We start from the raw sequence: 25,456 nt of genomic DNA on the forward strand, positions 1-25,456 counted from the left end.
AATTTATATGACACTTTGCAAAACAAAGGAAAGACGAAAAGTATGAACTTTTTTTTGATATGCTTTTTTTTCCGAGAAACATTGATAAATAAGTTCTTGTTTTCGAACTCAATAAATGAATAATTACACGTAAATAAACAAATGTAAAAACTAACTTTTACTGTGTATGAATAATGTGGTAAACTAAATTTATATTTGGATTAAGAGCAATAAAACATCATGTTTAATTTTACCTTCTTCTGCTCTAATCTTTTCAATTGCTGCTTCTGTTGACTTTCCTATAAAAATATGAATTTCTTTTCCTGGATTTCCAATAACAAATCTGAACTTTTCTACAAAAGGAAATAATGATTATAAAAAAACAAATCAAAATGTTCATTAATTCAATACCATTGTTATCGTATGACAAATAAAGGCAACAGTAGTATACCGATGTTCAAAACTCATAAATCGATAGGAAAAAAACCAAATCCGGGTCATAAACCAAAACCTAGGGAAACGCATTAAATACAAGAAAATCACGACACAACATTAATATGTAACACACACAGAAACGAACTAAGCATTAGACAAAATCCGATGCGAGACGTTATATATTCACATAGACATAATTTAAATTGACTTCTAAAGAGGTTCTTTATTAGACAGCTTTTATTCACATAAAAACAAGATTTAGAAACCAAAATCTAAGAGGTGTTAGTGACCTACCAAACCTTAAATTGTCACATAAGTTAGATTATAATATCTGTCGTCATACAAATCGTTATTTTAATTCGTACCATTCTGGGCATCATACAATTGACGAAGCTTTGAAGGTTGGCAATGTTTTATATCAATACACTATTTTAAGTGCTTTTGCATAACTTAGATTGTCATGGTCTGAAGAAAAAAAATAGGATGATTAGGTCAACACATTATTGGGAGCACACACATCAAGTCGCCAAAAAAAAACCATACCTTTCAATTGTTCAATATCTGCTCGAGCATCGAGTAGTTTCTTCTCAGTTGCAGGATCAAGTACACAAGTCTTGCATTGCTCGACCTCATGTGCATATCCATTGTTTTTGGGTTTATTCATGTAAGCATCTATTCTCCCTCCGACTGCTATAAGGGTAGCGAAAAAACTTTCAAACATGGGTTCCGATATGTTAGCATTCACTCTATGAACAAAGCTATTCCGTTCCAGCCTTATACGTTCAATGTCATCACCTATTTCTAGTTCTATGTTATTCGGGTTCGACCCCCATTGTCTAGATGGTGGCGGTATAGGAAGCAGCTTGACAAAATTTACAATTATTTTGTAAGATAGACTTACATCAATTTTGGTATATTCATCGGTCATTAATGTATCTACCATATCAAGCTCAATTTTGTTTATTTTCTTCTGAAAGGATAATTCCCCATAATATCGGTGTAGAGGGTTTTTGCTGGAGTTCCGGTTTGTGCCATTAATCCTTGCATTATCATTGGAAATACTTCCATGACCACCATACTGCACTTTGCACATCTGTTCTTGTCTAGTGGTGAAATATATATGGTTGCATCTGTAAATTAAAACGCAAACACCAATAACCATGATTCATTAAATCAGTTAAATTTCAAAAACAAAATGGTTTGATTGACAAAATCAACGTATCAAAATTGGCAGACGACTCCTTATAAGAAAAGATGCCATGCATAAACACATATAAACCATTAATATTTATTTCCTCATTATCTTGAAAAGATAACATACGGGTAGAATCTTTATATAACAAAAATGATCAACTTGACAAAGTCGTCAAATAAGTGAAATATCAGAAATCATAAGATAACTTATTCTATGAACTAATCCTTCGAATCGACGATAGTTATTACAATTTTGTTTCTTTAATTGTCCATTATGTTGAAAACTATTATACATAGAGGTTAGCCTTTAAAGGCACTAATTATATAATTATCAGTAGGTTAAGATCTATTAATAGGTAAACTAGTAAAAACATATATGAATGGCTAATTTTATTAAGGCACAATTGTTAGTTGACAGTATTGTAAATATTTTTTTTTATCAAAATCCTCATAAACGACTGCTATTGAATTATAAAGGTCTCACTGACGTCTTGTTTAACATGTTGCTACTCAAATACAACGTAATGAGATATGTAGCATTAAGAATTGTGTTAATCTTGATAATTTTGCCTTTATTTATTTAAGTTGATTTTAACTTCTGAAGTTTATGGTATAGAGCATTAACAGTTTTGTAAAATTGTAGAATTGTGTCTAGCCATAAAGGGTTCATTTGGTATGTTTATTAGGTCTTTCCACTTTTCTGTGGAAAGCCTATTGTATTTGTTCTGATTATTATTATTAGGTCTTTCCACTTTTCTGTGGAAAGACCTATTGTTTTTCTTCTGATTATTAAGTCTTTCCACTTTTCTGTGGAAAGACTTATTGTTTTTCTTCTGATTATTATTTTTTTTTTTTTTTTCTTCCGCCAAATTTTGTTCTTGCGATAAATGTTTGTTTCGCAATATGTCGCTTAGATATTTCTCATATGGTATCGTATAGTTTATGCGCTTTTGAATTTAACCCTGCTAAGCTGAACCATTTTCTATGTAAGAGTTATCTCCCTTTTCACTGTTTACACTCTGTGTGCATCTCCTTCGTAACAAAACAAGATAGCGACAAAATTCTTTTTACAAATTGTTCGTTACATCCTCAGTAATTTTTGGCGTATTTGGATCGGAGCGATTCGATGAAATTTTATAGGAGTTATCTACCTTTACAAAATAAATTTGTCGGTATGTTTATTTAACTCATAAACAGTTAACCGTATAACTCTGGAATGTTTTTATTTCAGTCCCCTAGGTCCTAACTTAGAAAATGAGGTCAAGGTCAAAGGTCAAGGTCAAGTTCTCAATTGTGACTTTTGCTTGTTTTTGCATTTTTTCTGACACTTTTGAAAGATACATATTAAAGAACAAGTGCAAAATGTCAGCTTTATTGTAATGAAGATATGCTACATTTAGTCTTATACAATTTAATGGCATATTATAGGAGTTGTTGCCCCTGAAATGTCTTGATATGAGATTATTTGATTATAACTTCAATTCAGTTCATTATAAAGACATTTGACCTCATACAAAAGTTTGAATGACAAATGACCTTGAAAAATGGCTACCGGAAGTGACCTTTCGAAAACCGGAAGTAGTTTTTTTTGCAATTTTTTCACCTAAAAGTACACAGAATCCATATATTTTGTCATATAGATACATGAACAGATTACTGAAGACTAAAAATGACTTCCAACAAACCGGAAGTGGCCAATTATCTCCCATTCTACACACAAAAGTATATAGAAACTATATATTTTTAGAATCAGTGTGAAAGAAGCTATCATATGAGACCGGATGTGACATCAATTTCACCGGAAGTAGCATATTATCTCCCTTATATCACTCAAAAAGATAATTAAACCATCATTTATCGTATCAGTATCAAGAAACTACCTTCTTATCCAAATTTCTTTGGTGTGGAAAGACTTTCAATTGTTCTCTGAACAATTGGTTTTTAATTATTTTTTTTTTTTTTTTCTTCCGCCTAATTTTGTTCTTGCGATAAACATTTGTTTCGCAATATGTCGCTTAGATATTTGGTATATGATATCGAACAGTTTATGCGCTTTTGAAATTTACCCTGCGTAAACGAATACTTTTCTTTGTAGGAGTTATCTCCCCAAACACTGTTTTCCTTGTTAGCGCATCTCCTTCGCAACTGTAAAAGATTATGACAAATTTATTTTACAAAATTGCTCGTTATATCCTTCGCATGATTTGTCCTATTTTGACCGAAGCGATATGACCGCTCCATATGAGAGTTATTTCCCCTTATGCATCTGATATAAGTGATATGAATTTCTATCTTATAAATCATAAGTGATAGAGACCTAGGATCTTTTGATTTGAGGTCCATGGTCCCAAAAAATTAAAATTAGGTCAAGGTCAAAGGTCAAGGTCATATTCTAATATTTGAATTTGGCTTATTTTCACTTATATCCAAAGACTGTATAAGATATCAACAAATTATTTTTACTAAATTGTTAGTTGCGACATGTCGTAAGATGTAAATTTTGATTGCAAGCGTACGTTGAATGTAAAAGGGAGTTTTCTCCCCTCTTGTATTTAAAAATACGCGTTTGGTGATATAACTCATTAACTAAATATAATAAAGACCTATGGTCTTTTGATTGGAGGTCCTTGGTTTATGACCTTGAAATTGATCTCAAGGTCATAGCTTAATTTGACGTTCTAGATTTTGACCTTTGCTTTTATTCTATATGTATACATGATAAAGATATACAACTTTTAGAAAAAGGTATCAAACCATTTAACCTTTTAAAAAACAACCGGAAGTGACCTTTTGTAAACCGGAAATAGCTATTTTTTTGTACTTTATTAATATAAAAGTATATAGAACCAGATATTTTTGGAATCAGTGTCAAGTAAATATTCAAATATAATCGGAAGTAACATTTTTCAAACCGGAAGTAACAAATTATCTCCCTTATTTAAAAAAAATGTATGGAAACAATATATTTTTGGAATCAGCTTACTAGGAGCAATCATTTGACGATTGAAATGTCATTTTAAACTAAGTTTCACAACTTTTCATATCAAAATACATTGTTTTGATGGAAAGACCTTCAATTGTTCTCTGAACAATTGGTTTTTAATTATTATTAGGTCTTTCCACTTTTCTGTGGAAAGACCTATTGTATTTGTTCTGATTATTATTATTATTATTATTATTATTATTATTTTTTTTTTCCGCCAAATTTTGTTCTTGCGATAAATGTTTGTTTTGCAATGTGTCGCTTAAATATTTCTCATATTGTATCGTATAGTTTATGCGCTTTTAAATTTCACCCTGCTAAGCCAAACCATTTTCTTTGTAAGAGTTATCTCCCTATTCACTGTTTATCATCTGTGTGCATCTCCTTCGTAACAAAAAAAGATATCGACAAAATTCTTTTTACAAATTGTTCGTTACATCCTCAGTAATTTTTGGCGTATTTGGATCGAAGCCATTCGAAGAAATTTTATAGGAGTTATCTACCTTAACAAAATAAATTTGTCGGTATGTTTTTTTATCTCATAAACCATTAACCGTATAACCCTGGAATGTTTTTATTTGAGGTCCCTAGGTCCTAACTTAGAAATATAAGTCAAGGTCAAAGGTCAAGGTCATATTTTAGATTTTCATATGTCTGTGATTTCCCTATAATTCTTAAATGGTAATAGATACAGAAAATTTAAGCAGTGAAAAATGTTGAGTACTTCAAAAGGCAACTTTGTTACATTATGACTGTATTGGTTTTACCATTATGCAAGGGACATAACCCCCATTAATGGTTTATAAAAAGCTATTATTAGGCAAAACTCTTAAACAAAATGTCCTTGGCCCATATGGTCTTTTGCAATGACATTGTAAAGCAATGACCTTGACGAAAGTCGCAAGGTCAAAGGTCAAGGTCATATACAAAGAGGCAAATATGTGATTTTGGCACTTTTTAAAGAGTTTTATGTGTGTTTGAATTCCAACCAACCAAACAAACTACCAAACAAGCAACCAAACAACCAACCAACCAAACAACCAACCAACCAACCAATTAAACAATCAATTAATCATTCAGTGCATGTTTGCATCTCATGTGTTTAATATTGGGTCCATATCTCATTTGTGTGCATCTCCTTTGTAACAAAAAAAGATATCAACAAAATTCTTTTTACAAATTGTTCGTTTCATCCTCAGTAATTTTTGGCTTATTTGGATCGAAGCGATTCGATGAAATTTTATAGGAGTAAACTGAGTTATCTACCTTTAGAAAAACAAATTTGTCGGTATGTTTTTTTATCTCATAAACCATTAACCATATAACCCTGGAATGTTTTTATTTGAGGACCCTAGGTCCAAACTTAAAAATATAAGTCAAGGTCAAAGGTCAAGGTCATGTACTAAGAGGCAAATATGTGATTTTGGCACTATTTAAAAAGTTTTATGTGTGTTTGAATTCCAACCAACCAACCAAACTACCAAACAACCAACCAAACAACCAACCAACCAACCAATTAAACAATCAATTAATTATTTAGTGCATGTTTTCGTCTCATGTGTTTAATATTGGGTGCAAGATCTCATTTGATTCTTGTTTGCTTGTTTCTAGAGACCCTATACAATGCATTTAACCAACCAATAAATCAATCAATCAATCAAATTATCAGTTAATTAATCAAACAATCAATGCATGTTTCTGTTTCATGTGCTATGCATAACACAACCACTATTAAACAGAAATTCATAGATCTTTATTACAGAATGACATAAATTTTGAAGATATGACAAATCCGGAATTTATATCCAGACAGGCCGGGGTTGTTGTATGTATTAAAAAGTTAGTCCGGTTTCCACATCCGGTGCATGCTTTATTTTGCATACACACATACTTATAAATACGTATCTCAAGATTTGAAATTTCGAAGTTTTTACATAAGTGAAGAAACAGTTTTCTATCGTCATTCATCCATCGTTCTTTAGGTAAGCACAACGCAGTATCCGTTTACTTGTTATTGTCAAGGACGTATATTACGTCCACAAGCACTTGTTTGATCACAAGGGTTTGTTACATACAAATTATTGCCGGGTTTACTATCCATACGAACCCCTACAAAACACAGTGTTTTTTTAGGGGTTCGTATGGATAGTAAACCCGGCAATTGTAACAAACACCTGTTGTTTAATTATGAATTAATTCCTTGTTAAATATATCCATGGGAAGGTCAACTAACTAAATGAAGCTTCTGTTTAGATGGACAGTTGACCTTCCCATGGATAAAAAGTGTCCTTGCTATTGTGAAAATTTTTGACATTATTGCCATAAGGAAATAGAAGGGACTATACACCTTGTTGCTGGATACTTAAGGGTATCAGGTTCGTTTGCGCCCAATACACTTTCGCACCCTATACGTTCACACGGGAGTATGACATTTGCGCCGATTTTATATTTTTTCTTAATTGGATTTATAGGTAAGTTCAAACTTTTACATTGACTGAGCACAGAGTATACAGACAAATCAAGTGACATTGCTATTGGTAAATGGCTATCCTAATGTTTCGGGTTACTGTTCCTTAACCCTAAATGAAATCGATGACTGCTTTACGTTTGACATTGTCTGACGCTCCTTCTGATGGCAAATGTCATACACTCTTAGACAACGTACAAGTATTCATTCCATAACCATGATAACGGTCAACCAATTTGTCATGGCGTCCAAAAATTAAAGAAGGGATGATTTCAAATTCACCATTTGGAACTCTTGGTTTAATACCTTCCTTGTGAGAAAATGCAAACTCTAGAAATGTCCCCACAAGAACGTATGCCAGACAAAGAAAAGATGGCCTTCGTTATCAACATAAATTTTGCCAAATATAGAAGAGACGAAAACTAAATATTCCAACAATTCATAAAAAATCATGTGTGTAATCTGTTAATCTCCTGTGTTTAATCATTAATAGCTGCCCAGTATGCTCATTGAAATTGAAGTTATCGGAAGTAAACATAATCTGGGAGGACAATTGTTTCAGAATGTTTATGAACTTTACACAAAAAAATGAATATGCAAAGGAACATGCATGAACACAACATGTAAATGTAAAAAATATGATTATCTTAAAATATCTAATTTCAATTGTTCGTTTTAATATTTACTTTATCCATCTACATGTCTAATTGTAATAATAACAGTTAAGATAAATAAAAATACAGATTTTGAAAATTTAACCCATATGATCCCAAAACATGTTTGGTCATCTGGACCGTGTACGTAAACTCATATGGTCCGACCGTGGGGACCATACGAGTATACATATACGGTCAGGACCCTACCAGTATGGTCCAAATACTCATATAGTCTGGAACATTAATATTAACCAAAAACTTGATTAAGATTTATTCAACACAACAACAAAAAACATTGACATAAGCTTGCTTCATTTAGGATTTTTTTTTTTTTAACAATACACTATCCAACACATGCACATGATTAAGATTTATTCAACACCAAAAAATCACAGGCACTTGTCTCAGAAAAAAAATTTCCTATATACCTTATTATAACACAAGCCACTTAACTTGCATTTTAGAAAAATGTTAGGTGGTGACGAAGTTCCAATATATGCCGCTCTATAGGCTGTCAACCCCACTAAAGCTTGTTATATCGTAAATCTTAATTGATTTATCTATACAATGGTGTATAACATGCCTACATTTGTTGTCGGAATCATCCGTTGCAATCCTACCAAAGTATGTCAATCGTAATAATTTTGCAAACCGCTGAAGAATTGGCAATAAACGGCTGCAGTAAATGATTTATTGTAAAAATCGTTTTAAAAAAAACTGTTAGTTTTCGTATGAATAGAACTTATACAGTTAGTAAAATTGTATGATATACCGTGAAAAAAATCTAACAAGTGTTGTTTGTGGTATGTCTAATAAGTTACAAATTTTCCCATGACGTCAATGTCTTTCAGACTCTCTCTTGACTTTACGTATGAAATGAAACAAGATCAGATAACTCCGAGAATCATTTAGACTTTCACATAGAATTGACCAATCGGAAACCGAGATATACAAGGAGCATGACGCGTTTAATGCCAATTCTTCAGCGGTTTGCAAAATTATAACGATTGACATACTTTGGTAGGATTGCTACAGATGATTCCGACAATAAATGTAGGCATGTTATACACCATTGTAAAGATAGATCAATTTAGATTTACGATAAAACAAGCTTTAATGGGATTAACAGCCTATAAAGCGGCATATAACGGAACTTCGTCACCACCCAACATTTTTCTAAAATGCAAGTTAAGTACCTTGTGTTATAATAAGGTATATAGGAATTTTTTTTTCTGAGACAAGTGCCTGTGCAAAAAATGTCCAAAAAATGTCTCATATTTTTGGGGACAATGATAACAAATTATTCTTATAGGAATATACTTGCCAAAAGTAATTATTATCATCATGTATAAATGATTAAACACAAAACCTAAAAAAAAATTGGGCACAACTTGTAGGGTGTGAATGTGATTGGGCACAAACAGATCTGGATTCACGCTACAGCCTATATGGAAATATGTCCTGTTTTGTAGTCCTAAAACAATCACTTTTCATTTGTGGCATCAGATATTTTCTATTATGAAGTCAAAGTTACACAGGAAAAATGTTATGCCAAATAAAGAACATGATCATAACACACTGGGCCATATTCATGATATTTGTGTTGTAAATAAACAAGGTGTGAGATAATGCATGTTATGTATGATCATATTGACCAAGGGTCATCTTGTAAATCAACTCCCATAATATATTGTGCCTTACTTTTTCTCCCTTGGCACCTGACTGTGACTAATGAAAATTGTTCAAATGTGAGAAAATAAAGGATGACAGGTACAAAAATGTACAAATGTAGATAAAACTTATTTAAACATGATATAGGAAGAGATAAATAAAAAAATAACAAATTGAGGCCCAATTTGTTTTTACAGTGTAGATTCAATCGCTTTTTAGAAGCAATGAAAAGGCTCAACCATTTTGAACAGCCAAATATAATCCACTTAAAATAAAATCAAATCTTGCTGGTAAATACAAATAAAAGATTTTCAGGCGGAACGAATTTATAGGGTCGGTCTGTAAAGGGCTAACAAACAATATTTTAATTTAAGCCTAATGTATTAGGAAAATGGTGCGTAATGTTCTTTCTGTCATTTCTGTGTATTCTTCAATTGTGTTTTGCCAAAATTGTAACACTTTCTTGATAATTTCAGTCTTCCTTGAACAACTTTTTACATGATATAGTTTGTTGTGTTAGCTTTGTTGTATTTTCAGCTTTTGCATTTAAAAACTTAAAATACTTGATATCGTCTTCTGAAAAACTTGCAAATTTACTTTCAATGGCTGCAGCACTTCCTCAATGGTTGTTATGTGTTTACAACATGAAGTCATCAATCTAGATTTAGCAATGGATTTTGATATTGACCATCAATATACATATAAATAGAAATATAGCGTCAATATTTCTCGTATGTACCTTTTTTCTCAATTACATAGTCTACTTTTTTCCTGACAATATGCCGTAGCTTCATGACAACTCTCAATCCAAGTAACAATTCATAAAAGTAAACCATTATTGAACGGAGCCTTAGCTCATGCCAACAGCAAAGTAAGAAGGGCCCCAACAATTACTAATGTAATACCATTCAAAAAGGAAAACCAGCGGTCTAAACTTCATAAAAACGAGTAACGAGACACACTTATTAACCACATAATCAGACAATGAGATCCATTATATTTCTTTTCTATTTTCAGATAATTATCATTGGAGAATAAGCATTTGACTGTTCTTATCATCACAGTTGGTTGCATCCTGTATAATAAAGTAAGGATTATTCAACAAGAATGTTAAAAATCTGATTCATTAAGCAAATCTTTTCATATCATCAGGTGCACATGACAGGTTTCTTTATCATGTTAATAAAACACATTCATGACATTTGAGACCAAAAATCTCGAAAGTTGTCAATAGTTAATTTTCATTCAACACATCTTCAACCAAAAATTTTGAAAGCAAGCAATTAATTTCATCAAACACTTTTAGAGATCAAAAGATTAAGCAGCTAACAAAAGTAAAAATCAAACACATTTGAGATTATTTTCAGATAGCAAACGAATAAGTTGTTAATTTTAAACAGGAAAAAAATATTCAGTGAGCTAATAAAACACATTTGAGACCAAAAGTTTAGAAAGCAAAGAAATTTTAAGTATTCTTCCTTGGACACAAAGGAACTCTTCCCCACATTGACAAATTTGCTTTTTATTAGTGTCTTTCCTGGGTTAACTATCAATTGAAAATCCAAACTTTGTAAAGAAATATTCAGTGTAGTATTTTCCACTTTTTAATTACAAATATACAACAATATGTCAAACGTCAAAGCTTAATGACATTTTTATCCCAGTTGCAGTAACTACTATATATATATGTTCCAGACCGTTGGAGTATTTGGACTGTACGCGTACGGTCTGGACCGTATGCGTACTTTTTCAAAATACTCATACGGTCGGACCGTACGCGTACGGTCTGACCAATATTAAGAAGGTAGTCAAGTTTATTAGATACAAGTGCATATAACTGATCAACACAACTTAACTCTAAAATTAATATAAAATGTTCAATTGTTATTGAAATACAAACTTTAGATTTTAATTACTTAAAAAAGCACGCTAATTAAATCTGGTAATCTTTTATAATTAGCATGTCGATGTAATACATTACATTTTTTTTTCTGTATTAAATTATGCTCACTGAAATTGAAGATATCGGAAGTAAGCATAATGTGGGAGGACAAATGTTTTAAATTTAGAATAACACAAAAAACATAGGAACATGCATGAACTGCAAACATGTAAATGTAAAAAAAGATATTACGTTACTTGTGGTCGCAAGTGTCACCTAATGCGAGAGTACAAAAATAGGATTCAGATGTACAGTTCAACATGTTCAACAAATATTTAATTTCAATTGTTCGCTTGTTCACTTTATCCATCTTATTGTAATAATATAAACAATTTGTAAAACTAAAAATAAAGATTTTGATAAATGTTTCTTTAAATTTAACCCATTTAATTCAATAACATGTATTGCTAGCTGGACCGTATGCGTATACTCATACGGTCCGACCGTACGCGTATGGTCGGACCGTATGGGTACGGTCCAAATACTCATATGGTCTGGAACATATATATATTTTATATTGATACTGAAAATATTAGTGTTAAGAATTTGTCAGTTCTATTAACATTCCATTTTGATTTTCAGATCACAATATAATTACTGGAGAATTAGCAGTGAAATTAGCTAAAGGTCCCAGTTGGCTGCATACTTTATATCTTGGTAAGGATTATTAAGTCAGAATAAATCAAAGATTTGTGATCAAACAAAGATTTGTGATAAAACAAAGATTTGTGATAAAACAAATCCTGTTATGCTTGCAATATGCACATGACTGGCTTCTTAATCAAACTCATGTTAGACCAACAGGTTAAACAATGAAAAAATAAATGGTGCCTACATTTAATACATTTAATGTCAAAAGTTAAGAATCAGGCATTGGCTAGAGATCTCATAAACATGTTTAACCCCGCCATATTTTTGCGCCTGTCCCAAGTCAGGAACCTCTGGCCTTTGTTAGTCTTGTATATTTTAAATTTTAGTTTCTTGTGTACAATTTGGAAATTAGTATGGGGTTCATTATCACTGAACTAGCATATATTTGTTTAGGGGCCAGCTGAAGGACGCCTCCAGGTGCGGGAATTTCTCGCTTCTTTCAAGACCGGTTGGTGACCTTCTGCTGTTGTTTTTTCTATGGTCAGGTTGTTGTCCCTTTCACACATTCCCCATTTCCATTCTCAATTTTATGTAAAGGTACAGTTCTCTTAAGGACATGCTAAGATTGATAACTTTGTGAGACATTGTGTCTGACATGACAGTCTTAAGGACAGAGACAGAAACCAGGTGTAATCTCATGCTGTTTAGTAATAAAGGTTTCCTGAATCAAGGAGCATAAATGATAAACTGTTAGAATTGTTCATCAGACACATTTTTATTATCAAAAGATAGAAAGCAAACACATATAACATGTATAAAGTTACCTTCATCTAACTTATGTAATAGTTTCATGAATTAAATAATACATTGTACTTAGTTTTAATTGTAATATATACTGATTGGCATGTCCACAACATGAGTCTAAAACTACATTATCATATGGGCAAAATGTGTGGAAAAACTTCATTTTGAATACAGAATTTACACAAGGTATATACTGTGAAAGTACTTTAATTCCTGGTTTGAGCAATATTACCATGTTCGTGGATTTTAGTTTTCTAATAAAAAATAATTGAAAAATTAAAGCCTTTAGAAAGGAAGGTTTCGAAATTCTGGATTAAAGGAAAGTGCAAAGAAAACATTGACCCGTGTAAATTGTAGTGATAACACTAATTAACCCATGAGAAAGTGATCAACAGATTAAAGACCATCAAAGATGTTGATTAGGCCATAAACATGTCACCTTAAGAAAACAGTAAAATAAACATATGCTGTAAACGTATCTTGAATTGTAAAATAAAGAAATTATAATTTCCCATATGTACAAGAACTATGACATGTACATGTATGAGGATATAAAATGAACACTTTATCATACTAGCATATTAATATCAGAAATGGAAAAATAGGAATTTCATATCTGTTCTAAAAATATTTTTAAAATTGGAGTTATCTTCCTTTGTCCATAATTGTGGTTGATTCAATATTACATCACCTACAGTCAATGCGTAATAAAATGTAATGTAAACTGAAAAAAATAAACAATCTTTACCCATTGGTGCTTTGAAGCACTTTGATTAATGTTCTTCAGTTTTGTACCTTATATGATATTTTGTTTCCGTTCTCTAACTGAAGTTTCTCTCAACTAAATTTAATAAAATGCATTTATATTGTTTATTACTACTTAATTCAGTTTAAGTTCAAATTTTGGAAGCGTCACTTTTACAGTTATTGAGTTTTGTCCTGTTGTAATGTAATATGCTAGCTTGGGCAGCATCTGTGTCCCTTTTATTTATCAACAAATGCACAGAACTTTTAGTCATGATTGTTATGCCAATTTATATGCTATATTTTATTACTTTTTCTTTTATAGGTGACAGTGAAGTCCTTGAACTAATCTGGTTTTTATTCCTGGATACATAAACAGATTAGACTTGGTAGGAGTCATTAGAAAATAAAGAAGAATATATTGTAGCTGTATTAAATATTTTATTCATAATAATATCATTTTGTTTGATCTTAATTATGGATGTAAATAATCATGAGAAGAAGTGAAGGGGTACATGTATGCCCTTGCCCCAGAGCAAATGAACTTTTTAAAATGATACATCTTAATGTGAGAAAAAAATGTGTGTTTCGATTACTTCATTGCCACTATTTAAGAAAGAGCTATTTCAGTATTGTGTATGGATTCACACACGGCTTGTTGTAAAAAAATTTATGGTATTGTCATCTTATATTAAAGCAGACTAACTGCTCCTGGCTTCTCAAGTGACATTTGAATGTTGAAATTGTTTAGTCCATCCATTCAACAATGAGTTCAATCCATATGGGCTCTTTATCTTTTGACTACTTCAACACTTGCTCATTTTTTTTATGCCACTTGTCTAAGCCGAGGGGGCATTAATGTCACTTTACCACTCTTGAGTTATGCCCTTTACAAATTTAAAAATTGCACAATTTATTATTTTGTTTCTGTTCTCCAACTCCAGTTTCCTCAACCAAATATAATGAAACTTACACACTTGTTTATAAGCACAAAATACATATCAAGTTCTCATTTTGGTGGCATCGCTTAAACTGTTCTGGAGTTATGTCCCTTTACAAATGGAAAAATTGCTGAATGGTTATTTCTGTTTTCTTAAGTTTGTCTATAAAAAAAATATTATGAAAATTATTCAAAATGGTTATTACCACGAAACACAGTTTACCCTAGAATTTTGGTGGCATCATCTTTTCTGTTCTGAAGTTATGCCCCTTTACAAATAGAAAAATTGCAGAAATTTTCATTTCCCTTCCCTTTCTTTAATTTGTTTCAACCAAATATCATTTTACTTATACACAATACTCAGTACTCATTACCATGTAATTCTGATCAAGTACAAATTTGGGTAGCGTCACTTTTCTGTCAAATGGTTATTAGATATAGGAAGATGTGGTGTGAGTGCCAATGAGACAACTCTCCATCCAAGTAACAATTGTCCATTTATAACTTTATATGATATGCTAGTGGGGGTATCATCTCCATCCCATGGAAACAATCCCTGTTTACATAAAGATAAAAAAAAGAGTGTAAATATCCTGTACATACTTGACATAGATGCCTTATGATTGGAAATTTTTGTCATGCATATGTCTTGTTTATGACTGCGTCGAAAAGTGCTGGTATGGGGTTTTCTTCAGCGATCTTTTCTGGCATCATCGATAATAAGTTGTCTCTATATTATATATATATATATATATAGAAACATTGCAAGGTATTTATTATCACAGGGAAATTGTAAATTCTTAGCATACTATACAGTTGGCTGTTTGTGGATCGCAGTACAATCATGTAGTTGTTTCATCCTTGTCTTTTAGGTTTTTGTGGATATATGTCTCATTGGCAATCAAACCAACACATTCTTATAGTTCTCAATTTTAATAAGTTGTGAAACTGCAACAACACTGTTGTTGGCATGATTATTCTTCCTGAACATGCAGGAAATATTTGCTACTGGATATTAGCATAAGACTATCAACATAATTATATACTTCTTGTCATCTTTAAATGTTATAATTTAGCTTAAAAGTCTAGATAATTAAATAAGTTAAAAGCACCTCCAAACACACAAATATATGGTTTACTACCGTGTGTATTACTGTTTGCTAAATATTTGTCAAATTGTAGTTGTCAGGTATATGAGAATTAGAGACATGGAAACATCAGTTGTCTATTTTCAATAAAATACATAACTATATTAGTTGTGTAACAAGTACCAATTACAAACTATCAAACATAGATCAACTGCAATAAAGTTGACAAACTACAATAAACTCATCATATATAGTGATGCTCGAATCCAAAAAAGTTGAAAGGTCAAAGTATTTTAAGTTAAAAAGAATTGATGACCAAAGCCACTGTACACTATGCAACAATGATCTAAACACATACTACTGTAAATTCAGAAATTACTGCGTGCATTTATTATTGCGATTTTGTCATTTTACACTTGAATGCGATTTTAATTTTTACGATTTTGACAAAAGTCGTGCTTAATTCAGTAAAAATATTACAAAATGCGAGTTTTAATTATTGCGTTTACAACTCAGTCGCATTATTCGCAATAATAAAAACCTCGCAATAATTTCTGAATTTACAGTATAGTAATCAATAAAAATAACATGATGCTTTTATGAAAATATGTGTCTGCAAAAATGATGACAACTCAAAACTTTTTAAGGAAGCTAATTTACTTTCAGGGAGAAATTCCCTGATTTTGATATGAATACAATTTTTGATAGCACAAGTATGGGTTGGTGCAATATTTAACTGTACAGTATTCAGCGTTGTGTAACTGACACATTACAAATGTAATTTACTCCGACACAACTTGTTTCTATTATTTGAGAAACTAGAATATAAGATATTAAATAATATTTCTTTTTTTTTCTTTTTCAGATAATGCCAAAAAAAAGTAAAAAGGCAAGAAGTACCAAGGTGAAAGAAAATAAAGAAAGAATGAGAAAAAGACAGGAAAAAAACAACAAGCTTAGGGATGGTCAGTGCAATAATCAATCAAATAGTAAACAGCATGGCCATCAGAGCAATGCCTCTCTAAACATCCAAAATATAGATCAGAGCGTCATCTCTCAAAAATGTCATGATTTAGATCAGAGCGTCATCTCTCAAAAATGTCAGGATTTAGATCAGAGCGTCATCTCTCAAAAATGTCAGGATTTAGATCAGAGTGTCATCTCTCAAAACTGTCTTGTTTTAGATCAGAGTGTCATCTCTCAAAACTGTCATGATTTAGATCAGAGTGTCATCTCTCAAAACTGTCATGATTTAGATCAGAGTGTCATCTCTCAAAACTGTCATGATTTAGATCAAAGTGTCATCTCTCAAAACTGTCATGATTTAGATCAGAGCGTCATCTCTCAAAAATGTCATGATTTAGATCAGAGTGTCATCTCTCAAAACTGTCTTGATTTAGATCAGAGTGTCATCTCTCAAAACTGTCATGATTTAGATCAGAGTGTCATCTCTCAAAACTGTCATTATTTAGATCAGAGCATCATCTCTCAAAACTGTTATGATTTAGATCAGAGCGTCATCTCTCAAGACTGTCTTGATTTAGATGTAGATGAAAGCATTATATCTTTACACTGTCAATATACTGTAGAAAAAGACGGAATTATATTAGAAAATAAAATTGAAAATATATTAGAAAATAAAATTGAAAATATATTAGAAAATGAAATAGAAAATATATTAGAGAAAAGAATTGAACATTTATATGAGAATGAAATTGAAAAAATAGATCAGAGCGTCCGCTCTACAAACTATCAATACAAGAGAAATAAAGATGATGATAATATATATCAGAATAAAAGTGAAATACAAAATCAGACAGAAAAACTAGACCAGAATCAGGTTAAAAAACTGGATAAAAATAGGATTGAAAAACTGGATAAAAATTGGATTGAAAAACTGGATAAGAATTGGATTGAAAAACTGGATAAAAAGCAGAATAAAAATATTGATCAAAATCAGACAGAAAAACTAGATCAAAATCAGATTGAAAAACAGGATGAAAATAGGATTGTTAAAAAGAAGTATGAAAATTTGATCGAACAACTAGATCTAAAACACAATTGTCAATATATAGAAACTGAAAGTGAAATAGTACTTATGAATAAAGTTCAATTGGAACAATATCAAAGTAAAATAAAGAACAAAACCTCATTCAGAGCACAATGTAACAACAAAATAAACACAGCTAAGGTTAAGGATTGTGTAAAAGTTAGATCAGGTATTAGAAATACAACTGTACAAGGTAGTTTTCACCAAGGAGATATAAGGTTTGGTTTAAACAGTGGTAAGCAATGTGTGGCAAATTGTTGTTCAGCTCTTGCTTTTAGTAAATTGAAAGATTTAACCTATTGGGATCAGAAATATTTAGATAAAGTTCTGATTTATGGAGATGATTTATATAGCCGTGTCAGTGGTAATAATCATCACTTATTAATATCCGACCTACCACCAATATTAGATATATCAGGCACATTGATGCAATTGTCACTAAAAGAGTCAATATCTGCTGTAATAGATACATCAGAAACCATTGATTTTAGTGAATTTGGAAATTCTTTGCCATTAGACCAAGCTTTACAGGAATCCCTTGTAGATTATGATGCTTGCTTTATATGTGCATATGATACTTCATTTTTAGCCTTGAAACATGGCCAAGATTTATTTTTGTTTGATTCACATGCAAGAAACGAGTTTGGTTTAAAGCACTGTAATGGCAAAAGTTTACTATTAAAATTGAGCAGTCTAGATCATCTTTATCAATACTGTTGCAACATGGTATCAGGACCCAGTCAAAATCAGTGGTTTGAGGTTACAGGAGTAAGCATCTCTATAGTTGGAGAACCTGTTATGTACAACAATGACCAACAAGTTCCTGAAAACAATGAAAAAATGAACAACACGAACTATAGCAATATTGGAAACCATGAAACAATGAACACCAGTGACTATGAGCTGCCTGAAATTGTTGAAGTAGAAAACGAGAAAGGTCCAGACCTGACAAAAGTTCACGAAAACATAAACTTAACATTTGACATCTATAGCTCTGAAAGTAATGCCAATGATAATACCAACAAGAATGAATCTGATGTTGAAATTGTGTCTGCAACTGACTTGTCTTATGATTTTAAACCAATCAACACTATTGCAAAGAAAAGGCTTTGTCTCATTGTTAAGATACCAACCAATCATATTCACAAGCAAATCACCAATACTATTTTTGATATGGGCCCCCCATCTACTACAAAATCTATCACAGGTGATGGAAACTGTTTGTTTCGAGCTATTTCATATGCACTTTCAAATAGACAAGAGTTTTATGGAAATATAAGAATAGCTGTAGTTGATCATTTGATAAGAAATGCAGAAATGTTTAAATCTTTTTTACAGCCAAGATTTAAAACTGTTGAAGAGCACATACAGACTCTCCAGATGAAAGAAAATAATGTATGGGGAACTGAATTGGAGATTTTAGCATGTGCAGACCTGCTTAAAACTGACATTTACACTTATTACAATGATTCGTGGATTAAATATTCTTCATCCCAATTATGTAACAAAAACAAAATTAATGTTCAGGCAATCTATCTTCAACATCTAACTAGCATCAATCACTACGAAGTTGTCACAGCTGTAAATCAAAAGTCAAGGTATCAAAACATAATGCAAACTAGACCAGTTGGAGGCAAAAAGTCTGATTTTGATAGGAAATGTGAGGTGCCAACATTGAAAATTAAGGATTGGGATTTCTATTCGGATGATGAATTGAAAGTCTTTTCAAAAGCTGAAAAAGAAAGGTTAAGGTACAGAAAAGATGAGGAATTTAAAGCAAGAAAGAAAAGAAAATATTGGGAAAATGAGACATACAGAGATAATTTAATACAGGCAGGCATTAAGAAATATCGAGAGGACAAAGATTACAGAGATATTTTAAAAGAATCTGGAATTCAGAAATATCAAGAAAATGACAAGTACAGAGACAAATTGAAAAGAGCTAGTATATATAAGTATGAAGAAGATGAACAACACAAGAAACATGTCAAACTAGCAAGTGTACAAAAGTATAAGGAAGATGAAAAGCACAAAAAACTTGTAAAACAAGCAAGTGCACAAAAATATAAGGAAGATGAAAAGCACAAGAAACTTGTGAAACAAGCAAGTGTACAAAAGTATAAGGAAGATGAAAAGCACAAAAAACATGTGAAACTAGCAAGCGTACAAAAGTATAAGGAAGATGAAAAGCACAAAGAACATGTGAAACTAGCAAGCGTACAAAAGTATAAGGAAGATGAAAAGCACAAAGAACATGTGAAACTAGCACGTGTACAAAAATATAAGGAAGATGAAAAGCACAAAGAACATGTGAAACTAGCAAGTGTACAAAAGTATAAGGAAGATGAAATGCACAAGGAACATGTAAAAGAAGCAAGTATAAAAAAGTATAAGGAAGATGGAAAGCACAAAGAACATGTGAAACTAGCAAGTATACAGAAGTATGCAGATGATGATTCACATAGATGTAAGGTTAAACAACAAACAGAAACACGTCGTGAAAATTTAAAACAGGAAAACAAACAAATAACTGAAGTTATCAGAAAATTTAAAGACGCTGTTGAGAAAGGTCCAGAATGTGTTTGTTCTTGCTGCTTGAGGCTGTTCTTTGAAAAACAGGTTCTGATCTGTAAAAAGGGGTCCTATGATAATTCTATATATGATTCATGCACAACGGAGAAATATAAACACACATGTACAGATAACTGCAATACACATTGTGCTTTTGAAGGAACATGCAGAACAAGTTTATGGATTTGTTATACTTGTCATCGTAAAATGATGAAAGGTAAAATACCTGCAGATTCGTTTTCAAATGGTTTAATGCTTGAAGATGTTCCATTAGAATTAAAACAGCTAAATTCGATAGAGCAACAACTTATAGCCCTGAACATTCCATTCATGAAGATAATGGCTTTACCAAAAGGAGGACAAAAAGGTGTTCATGGACCTGTAGTATGTGTGCCATCTGATTTGAAAAAAGTTACTGCTATACTACCACGATCAGAAGATGAAAGTCTTTTACTTAAGGTTAAACTGAAGAGAAAGCTCAACTACAAAGGCTATGACAAATACCAATATGTTAGACCAAACCATTTGGAGCAAGCACTTGTGTATTTAAAGGATAAAAACGTGTGGTATAAAGATGTCGCTATCAATGACAAATGGATAAACCCTATTCCTGAGGTAAATGATGATCAAGTAGAGAATGATGAATCTGATTCTAATTCTGATGATACTGAGATGATGGGGAATAAAAAAATACAGAAAGATGAATTTGAAAACATGTCAAAGTCTTCGAAAGAAGGCAATGAAAGGGAAGTAGAAAGTGAACAACATAGCTACATTGATGATAGGTTACGTGGTGTTCAGTTAGATACTTGTTTACAACCTGCTGACATAGGACAAGAGGCTTTAGATTTATGCTTTGATCAAGTATTTAATTTAGCCCCAGCAGAAAATAACAATCCTCTTAGTGTTCTAAAAGAACCAGGTATTGAAGCTAAAACCTTTCCTGTGCACTTTCCATCAGGTAAAAATACTTCGGATGAAGACCGTGATGAAAAACTGACTATTGGAAGATACTTTAATCTTCGATTAATGAGTGTTGAAAATAGATTTGCTAGAGATACCAACTACATATTTTTTAGTCAATATTTAACAGAGCTCAATAGCGTGATTTCAAACGTTCAGATATCTCTTAGAAAACAATGTCCTTTTTCGAAAGAAGGAAAAAAAGTTACAAGAGAAATGCTTTGCAACAAGGAAACCTTAAAAGAATTATTTAAGAAAGATGAAGCTATAAAATATTTAAAACCTATTCGTGGAACTCCTCCCTATTGGCAAAGCTCACAAAAAGATATATTTGCAATGATAAGACAGTTAGGAGTCCCCACATTCTTCTGTTCTTTTTCTTCTGCAGACTTCAGATGGTCAGAAATTGTAAACACAATTTTAAAACAGCAAGGTGACATGAGAAATAGTGAAAATATGACATGGGATGAAAAATGTAAAGTTCTTTGTAGCAATCCTGTCACAGCAGTAAGAATGTTTGATCATAGATTTCATATGTTTCTGAAGAATGTTATCATGTCAGAAGCTGAACCAATAGGGAAAATAATCGACTATTTTTACCGAGTTGAATTTCAACAAAGAGGTTCTCCCCACACACATTGTTTATTTTGGGTAGAAAATGCTCCAAAATTTGGCGAAGATGATATTGATGACATTACTACCTTTATTGACAAGTACATAACATGTGAGATACCAGATGAAAAGGAAGACAAAGAATTGCATGACATTGTTATGGCAGTACACCAACACAGCAAAAAACATTCAAAATCATGTAAGAAAAAGGGAACAGTATGTCGTTTTAATTTCCCAAGACCTCCCTCATCTAGAACATTTATCTCAGAACCAAGTGATCCAGATAAAGATTCAGAGGACGATGAAGAATTAGCAAAGGAAATATTGTCTGACTTATGGGAAGTTATAAAAAAGCATGAAGATGAAAACTTAGATGTTTCTGAAATTTTCAACAAGATAGGACTAACTCAAGAAAGCTTTGAAACATATTATCGTTTTATCACAAATCGCAATACAGTAGTTCTTAAACGTCAGTCGAATGAAATATACACCAATCAGTATAACCCACATCTTTTGAGGGCTTGGGATGCAAACATGGACATACAATATATTTTGGATGCATTTTCCTGTGTTGTATATATTATAAGTTACATAAGTAAAGCTGAGCGAGAGCTAGGATTACTCCTCCAACAGACTAAAAATGAAGCAGAAGAAGGAAATTTAAATGCTCAACAGACTATGAAAAAAGTTGGAACTTCATACTTACACCATAGAGAGATAAGTGCACAAGAAGCAGTGTTTAGAGTAACTGGATTGAGATTAAGAGAGTGTTCAAGGAAAGTAGAATTTATACCTGTTGGTGAAAATCCATGTAGAATGAGCATTCCTTTGAAAGACCTAGAGAAACAACAAAATTGTAAGTCTTCAAAAAGAAAAAGGCATAATAGTGACAGTGAAGATGAAGATGAAGATGAAAATAGTACTTGGATGAACAATATTGTTGATAGATATAAAGGTAGACCACACATTGATATCTTTATTAAATTGTGTCTTGCAAGATTCACTTCTGAATACAGTGTTATACTAGAATCACAATTACCACAGAAAATCAATAAAGACACAACCTTCAAACTTGATGGCTCACTTGGGTATATTAGAAAACGCACAAGAACTTCACCTGCAGTTATAAAATATCCACGTTTCTCTCAGGAAAATTCCCCAGAAAAATATTATCAAAGCATTTTGCAACTGTATTTGCCATACAGATATGATGAACAGTTAAAACCAATGCAATTTCAAACATTTGAGAATTTCTTCACATGTGGAAGAGTTAAGTTTCAAGGTGATAACACATTAAGTTCTGTGAAAGAAATTGTTATCCAAAATATGTCAGACTTTGTGAAAAATGGTCATGATTTAGAGGAAGCAGAGAAGCAATTTCATGAAAAAGATCCTAAAGAAGATGCTTGGTGTGAGTTATGCCCAGAAGCAGAAGTGAATAGAAGAGAATGTATAGATGAAGGCAAAGTATCTTCTGTGATTGAGGAGGATTTATCAATACCAGATTTGAATAATGAAACGAGGTCATCATCTGTTGGAACTAATTTGCTGTCTGTTTCTCTTACAAAAAATGAAATTATTCCAAGGCTGAGAAGTTTGAACTTGAAACAAAGAAGAATTCTCTATAAAGTAAGGGATTGGTGCATTCAGAAATCAAATGGAAAAACACCAGAACCTTTACATTTATTTATCACTGGAGGAGCTGGAACAGGTAAAAGTCACTTGATCAAGTGTATTCAATATGAAGCAACTCGAATATTAGCACAAACAACAAATAATCCAGATGATCTCACAGTTCTGTTAACAGCTCCAACTGGAACTGCTGCATTTAATATCCATGGGTTGACAATTCATAGTGCTCTTGGAATTTTCAAATCACTCTCACCTGATCATGCAACTCTAAGTGAAGACAAAATTAATTCCCTCAGAACAAAGTTAGAAAATGTGCAAATCTTGATAATTGATGAAATTTCAATGGTCAATAAAAAGTTGTTGTTTTTCATTCATGAGCGACTTAGACAAGTTAAAAAAAGACCAGACAATTGTTTATTTGGAGGTGTTTCAATAATTGCTGTTGGCGATTTTTATCAGTTACCACCTGTTCGAACAAAAAGGGTAGACAAATTGTATGTAGATGATCCTTCTAATCCCTCAAATCAGCTATGGAACGGCTTGTTTGAAATTGCAGAGTTGGATGAAATAATGCGTCAACGTGAAGATGGAATGTTTGCTGAACTACTAAATAGATTGCGTGTTAAGCAGAAAAATGAAAGTTTGTCATCATCTGATAAAGAAGCATTAAAACACTGCTTTGGTGATAGCCCTGATGAGGCCTTGCACATATATTCTACAAATGCAGAGGTTGATAACTTTAACAAGGAGATGATAATGAAGTTATGTACAGGATCAAAACTAATTGAAGCACAAGATTTTCAAAAAGACAAAACTTCAGGTAAATTAACTCTGAAAAAAATTCATTGTTCTAAGTCTGATGCTAGTCTTCCAATATCTATTCTTCTAGCTGAGGGAGCAAGAGTTATGCTTATCAAGAATGAGGACACAGCAGATGGTTTAGTAAATGGTGTAATGGGAACTGTTATAGCTATCAAAGACTTCTCACCAAATTCCCTCCCAAGTACAATATATGTTCACTTTGACAATGAAAGAGTAGGAAGAAATGCAAAGGTACAAAAAATTATTAATGGAAAACGCTGTGTTGGATTGAAACCTTCAAGTGAAGACATTCCTTTACGCAATTGTTTACGAAAACAGTTTCCTTTGAAGTTAGCATGGGCTTGCACAATTCACAAAGTTCAAGGATTAACAGTTGAAGAATGTGTTGTTGATCTGAATAAATGTTTCACATATGGTCAAGCATATGTAGCCCTTAGCAGAGTTACCTCAAAGTCTGGTCTTCACATTGAAAGCATAGAAGCTGAAAAAATTGACAAGAAGATCTTCTGTGATCCAGATATTGTAAAGGGTGTTTCAGAAATGACTGATTTTTTGCCTGAAATAAAGGATAAAGCTGAGGAACATACAAAATCTTTTCAGATAATGTATCACAATATTCAAGGTTTACAGACTCACACAGAAGATATGAAACAAAATCCAGACTTCAGAAGTGCTGATTATATTTGTCTAACTGAAACCTGGGCAAATCAAGAATTCAGTAGCTTTGAAATGATGGGATATGATGGTTTTCATTTGCCTAGATCTCTGGCCTTCGAAGATGACAATTCATATTATTCCTTTCTAAAGGAAATGCAGCATGGTGGTGTAGGTGTTTTTTACAAGCTTTCTACAGAAACTGAAATATGCAGCTTGACCTCCAACTTGGAATGTATAGTTTTCAAGATAACAAGTAAAAATATGTTTGTTGCTACTGTATACAGAACTCAGAGGTATAATCTAGGAAAATTTTTGGAGAACATGGAGATGTTAATCTGTAAATTGGAAGATTTATCAGAAAATATTGTTATAATTGGTGATTTTAATCAAGATATTTTGAAAGGTGGCTGTACAGTATTTAATTTCATGTCATCAAAAGGCTTCAGACAGCTTGTAAGTAGTCCAACAACAGAAGGTGGAACTCTTATTGATCATGTGTATGTGAAAGGGTGTCTTGATACACAGGTAGCCATTATTCCTACATATTACAGTTATCATGATGCACTGAAAATAGTAATTCCAAATGACTGAAAGAGGTAAAAATTTAAAAAAAATTAGGTAGAACCAACAGAGACATAAATATGAACAGTAAAAG

At 32.1% G+C, this 25,456-nt stretch overlaps 2 protein-coding genes and 1 long non-coding RNA gene across 3 annotated transcripts in view; 2 read left to right on the forward strand and 1 right to left on the reverse strand.

The window, feature by feature from the left end:
* The window catches only part of LOC134692930 (uncharacterized), a 51,539-nt gene that overhangs the window by 19,262 nt on the left and 6,821 nt on the right, over positions 1–25,456 (reverse strand). Inside the window, exons 3-4 of the mRNA XM_063553570.1 lie at positions 958–1,544; positions 234–332 (exon numbers count right to left, since the gene is read on the reverse strand). Coding sequence (XP_063409640.1) covers positions 234–332; positions 958–1,507 — 649 coding nt within the window. The 5' untranslated portion in view covers positions 1,508–1,544. The remainder of the gene's footprint in view (positions 1–233; positions 333–957; positions 1,545–25,456) is intronic.
* LOC134693877 (uncharacterized) lies at positions 6,458–14,107 on the forward strand. The gene is made up of 4 exons (XR_010102504.1): positions 6,458–6,573; positions 10,403–10,472; positions 11,910–11,984; positions 13,792–14,107. It is a non-coding gene; the product is annotated as an uncharacterized LOC134693877 (long non-coding RNA).
* On the forward strand, positions 16,363–25,392 carry LOC134692629 (uncharacterized). Its single transcript, XM_063553088.1, has 2 exons — positions 16,363–16,459; positions 17,153–25,392. The coding sequence occupies exons 1-2, from the start codon at positions 16,363–16,365 to the stop codon at positions 25,390–25,392; spliced, it is 8,337 nt and encodes a 2,778-aa protein (XP_063409158.1).

Source organism: Mytilus trossulus, chromosome 12, assembly GCF_036588685.1.
Source record: "Mytilus trossulus isolate FHL-02 chromosome 12, PNRI_Mtr1.1.1.hap1, whole genome shotgun sequence".
NCBI lineage: Eukaryota > Metazoa > Mollusca > Bivalvia > Mytilida > Mytilidae > Mytilus > Mytilus trossulus.

Excerpts from the sequence above, each read along its gene's own strand:
- LOC134692629 (XM_063553088.1), top strand. The coding sequence starts at position 16,363 with ATGCCAAAAAAAAGTAAAAAGGCAAGAAGTACCAAGGTGAAAGAAAAT. Across the intron at positions 16,460-17,152 it reads AAACAACAAGCTTAGGGATG|AAAATGAAATAGAAAATATA; the intron begins GTCAGTGCAATA and ends AAAATATATTAG.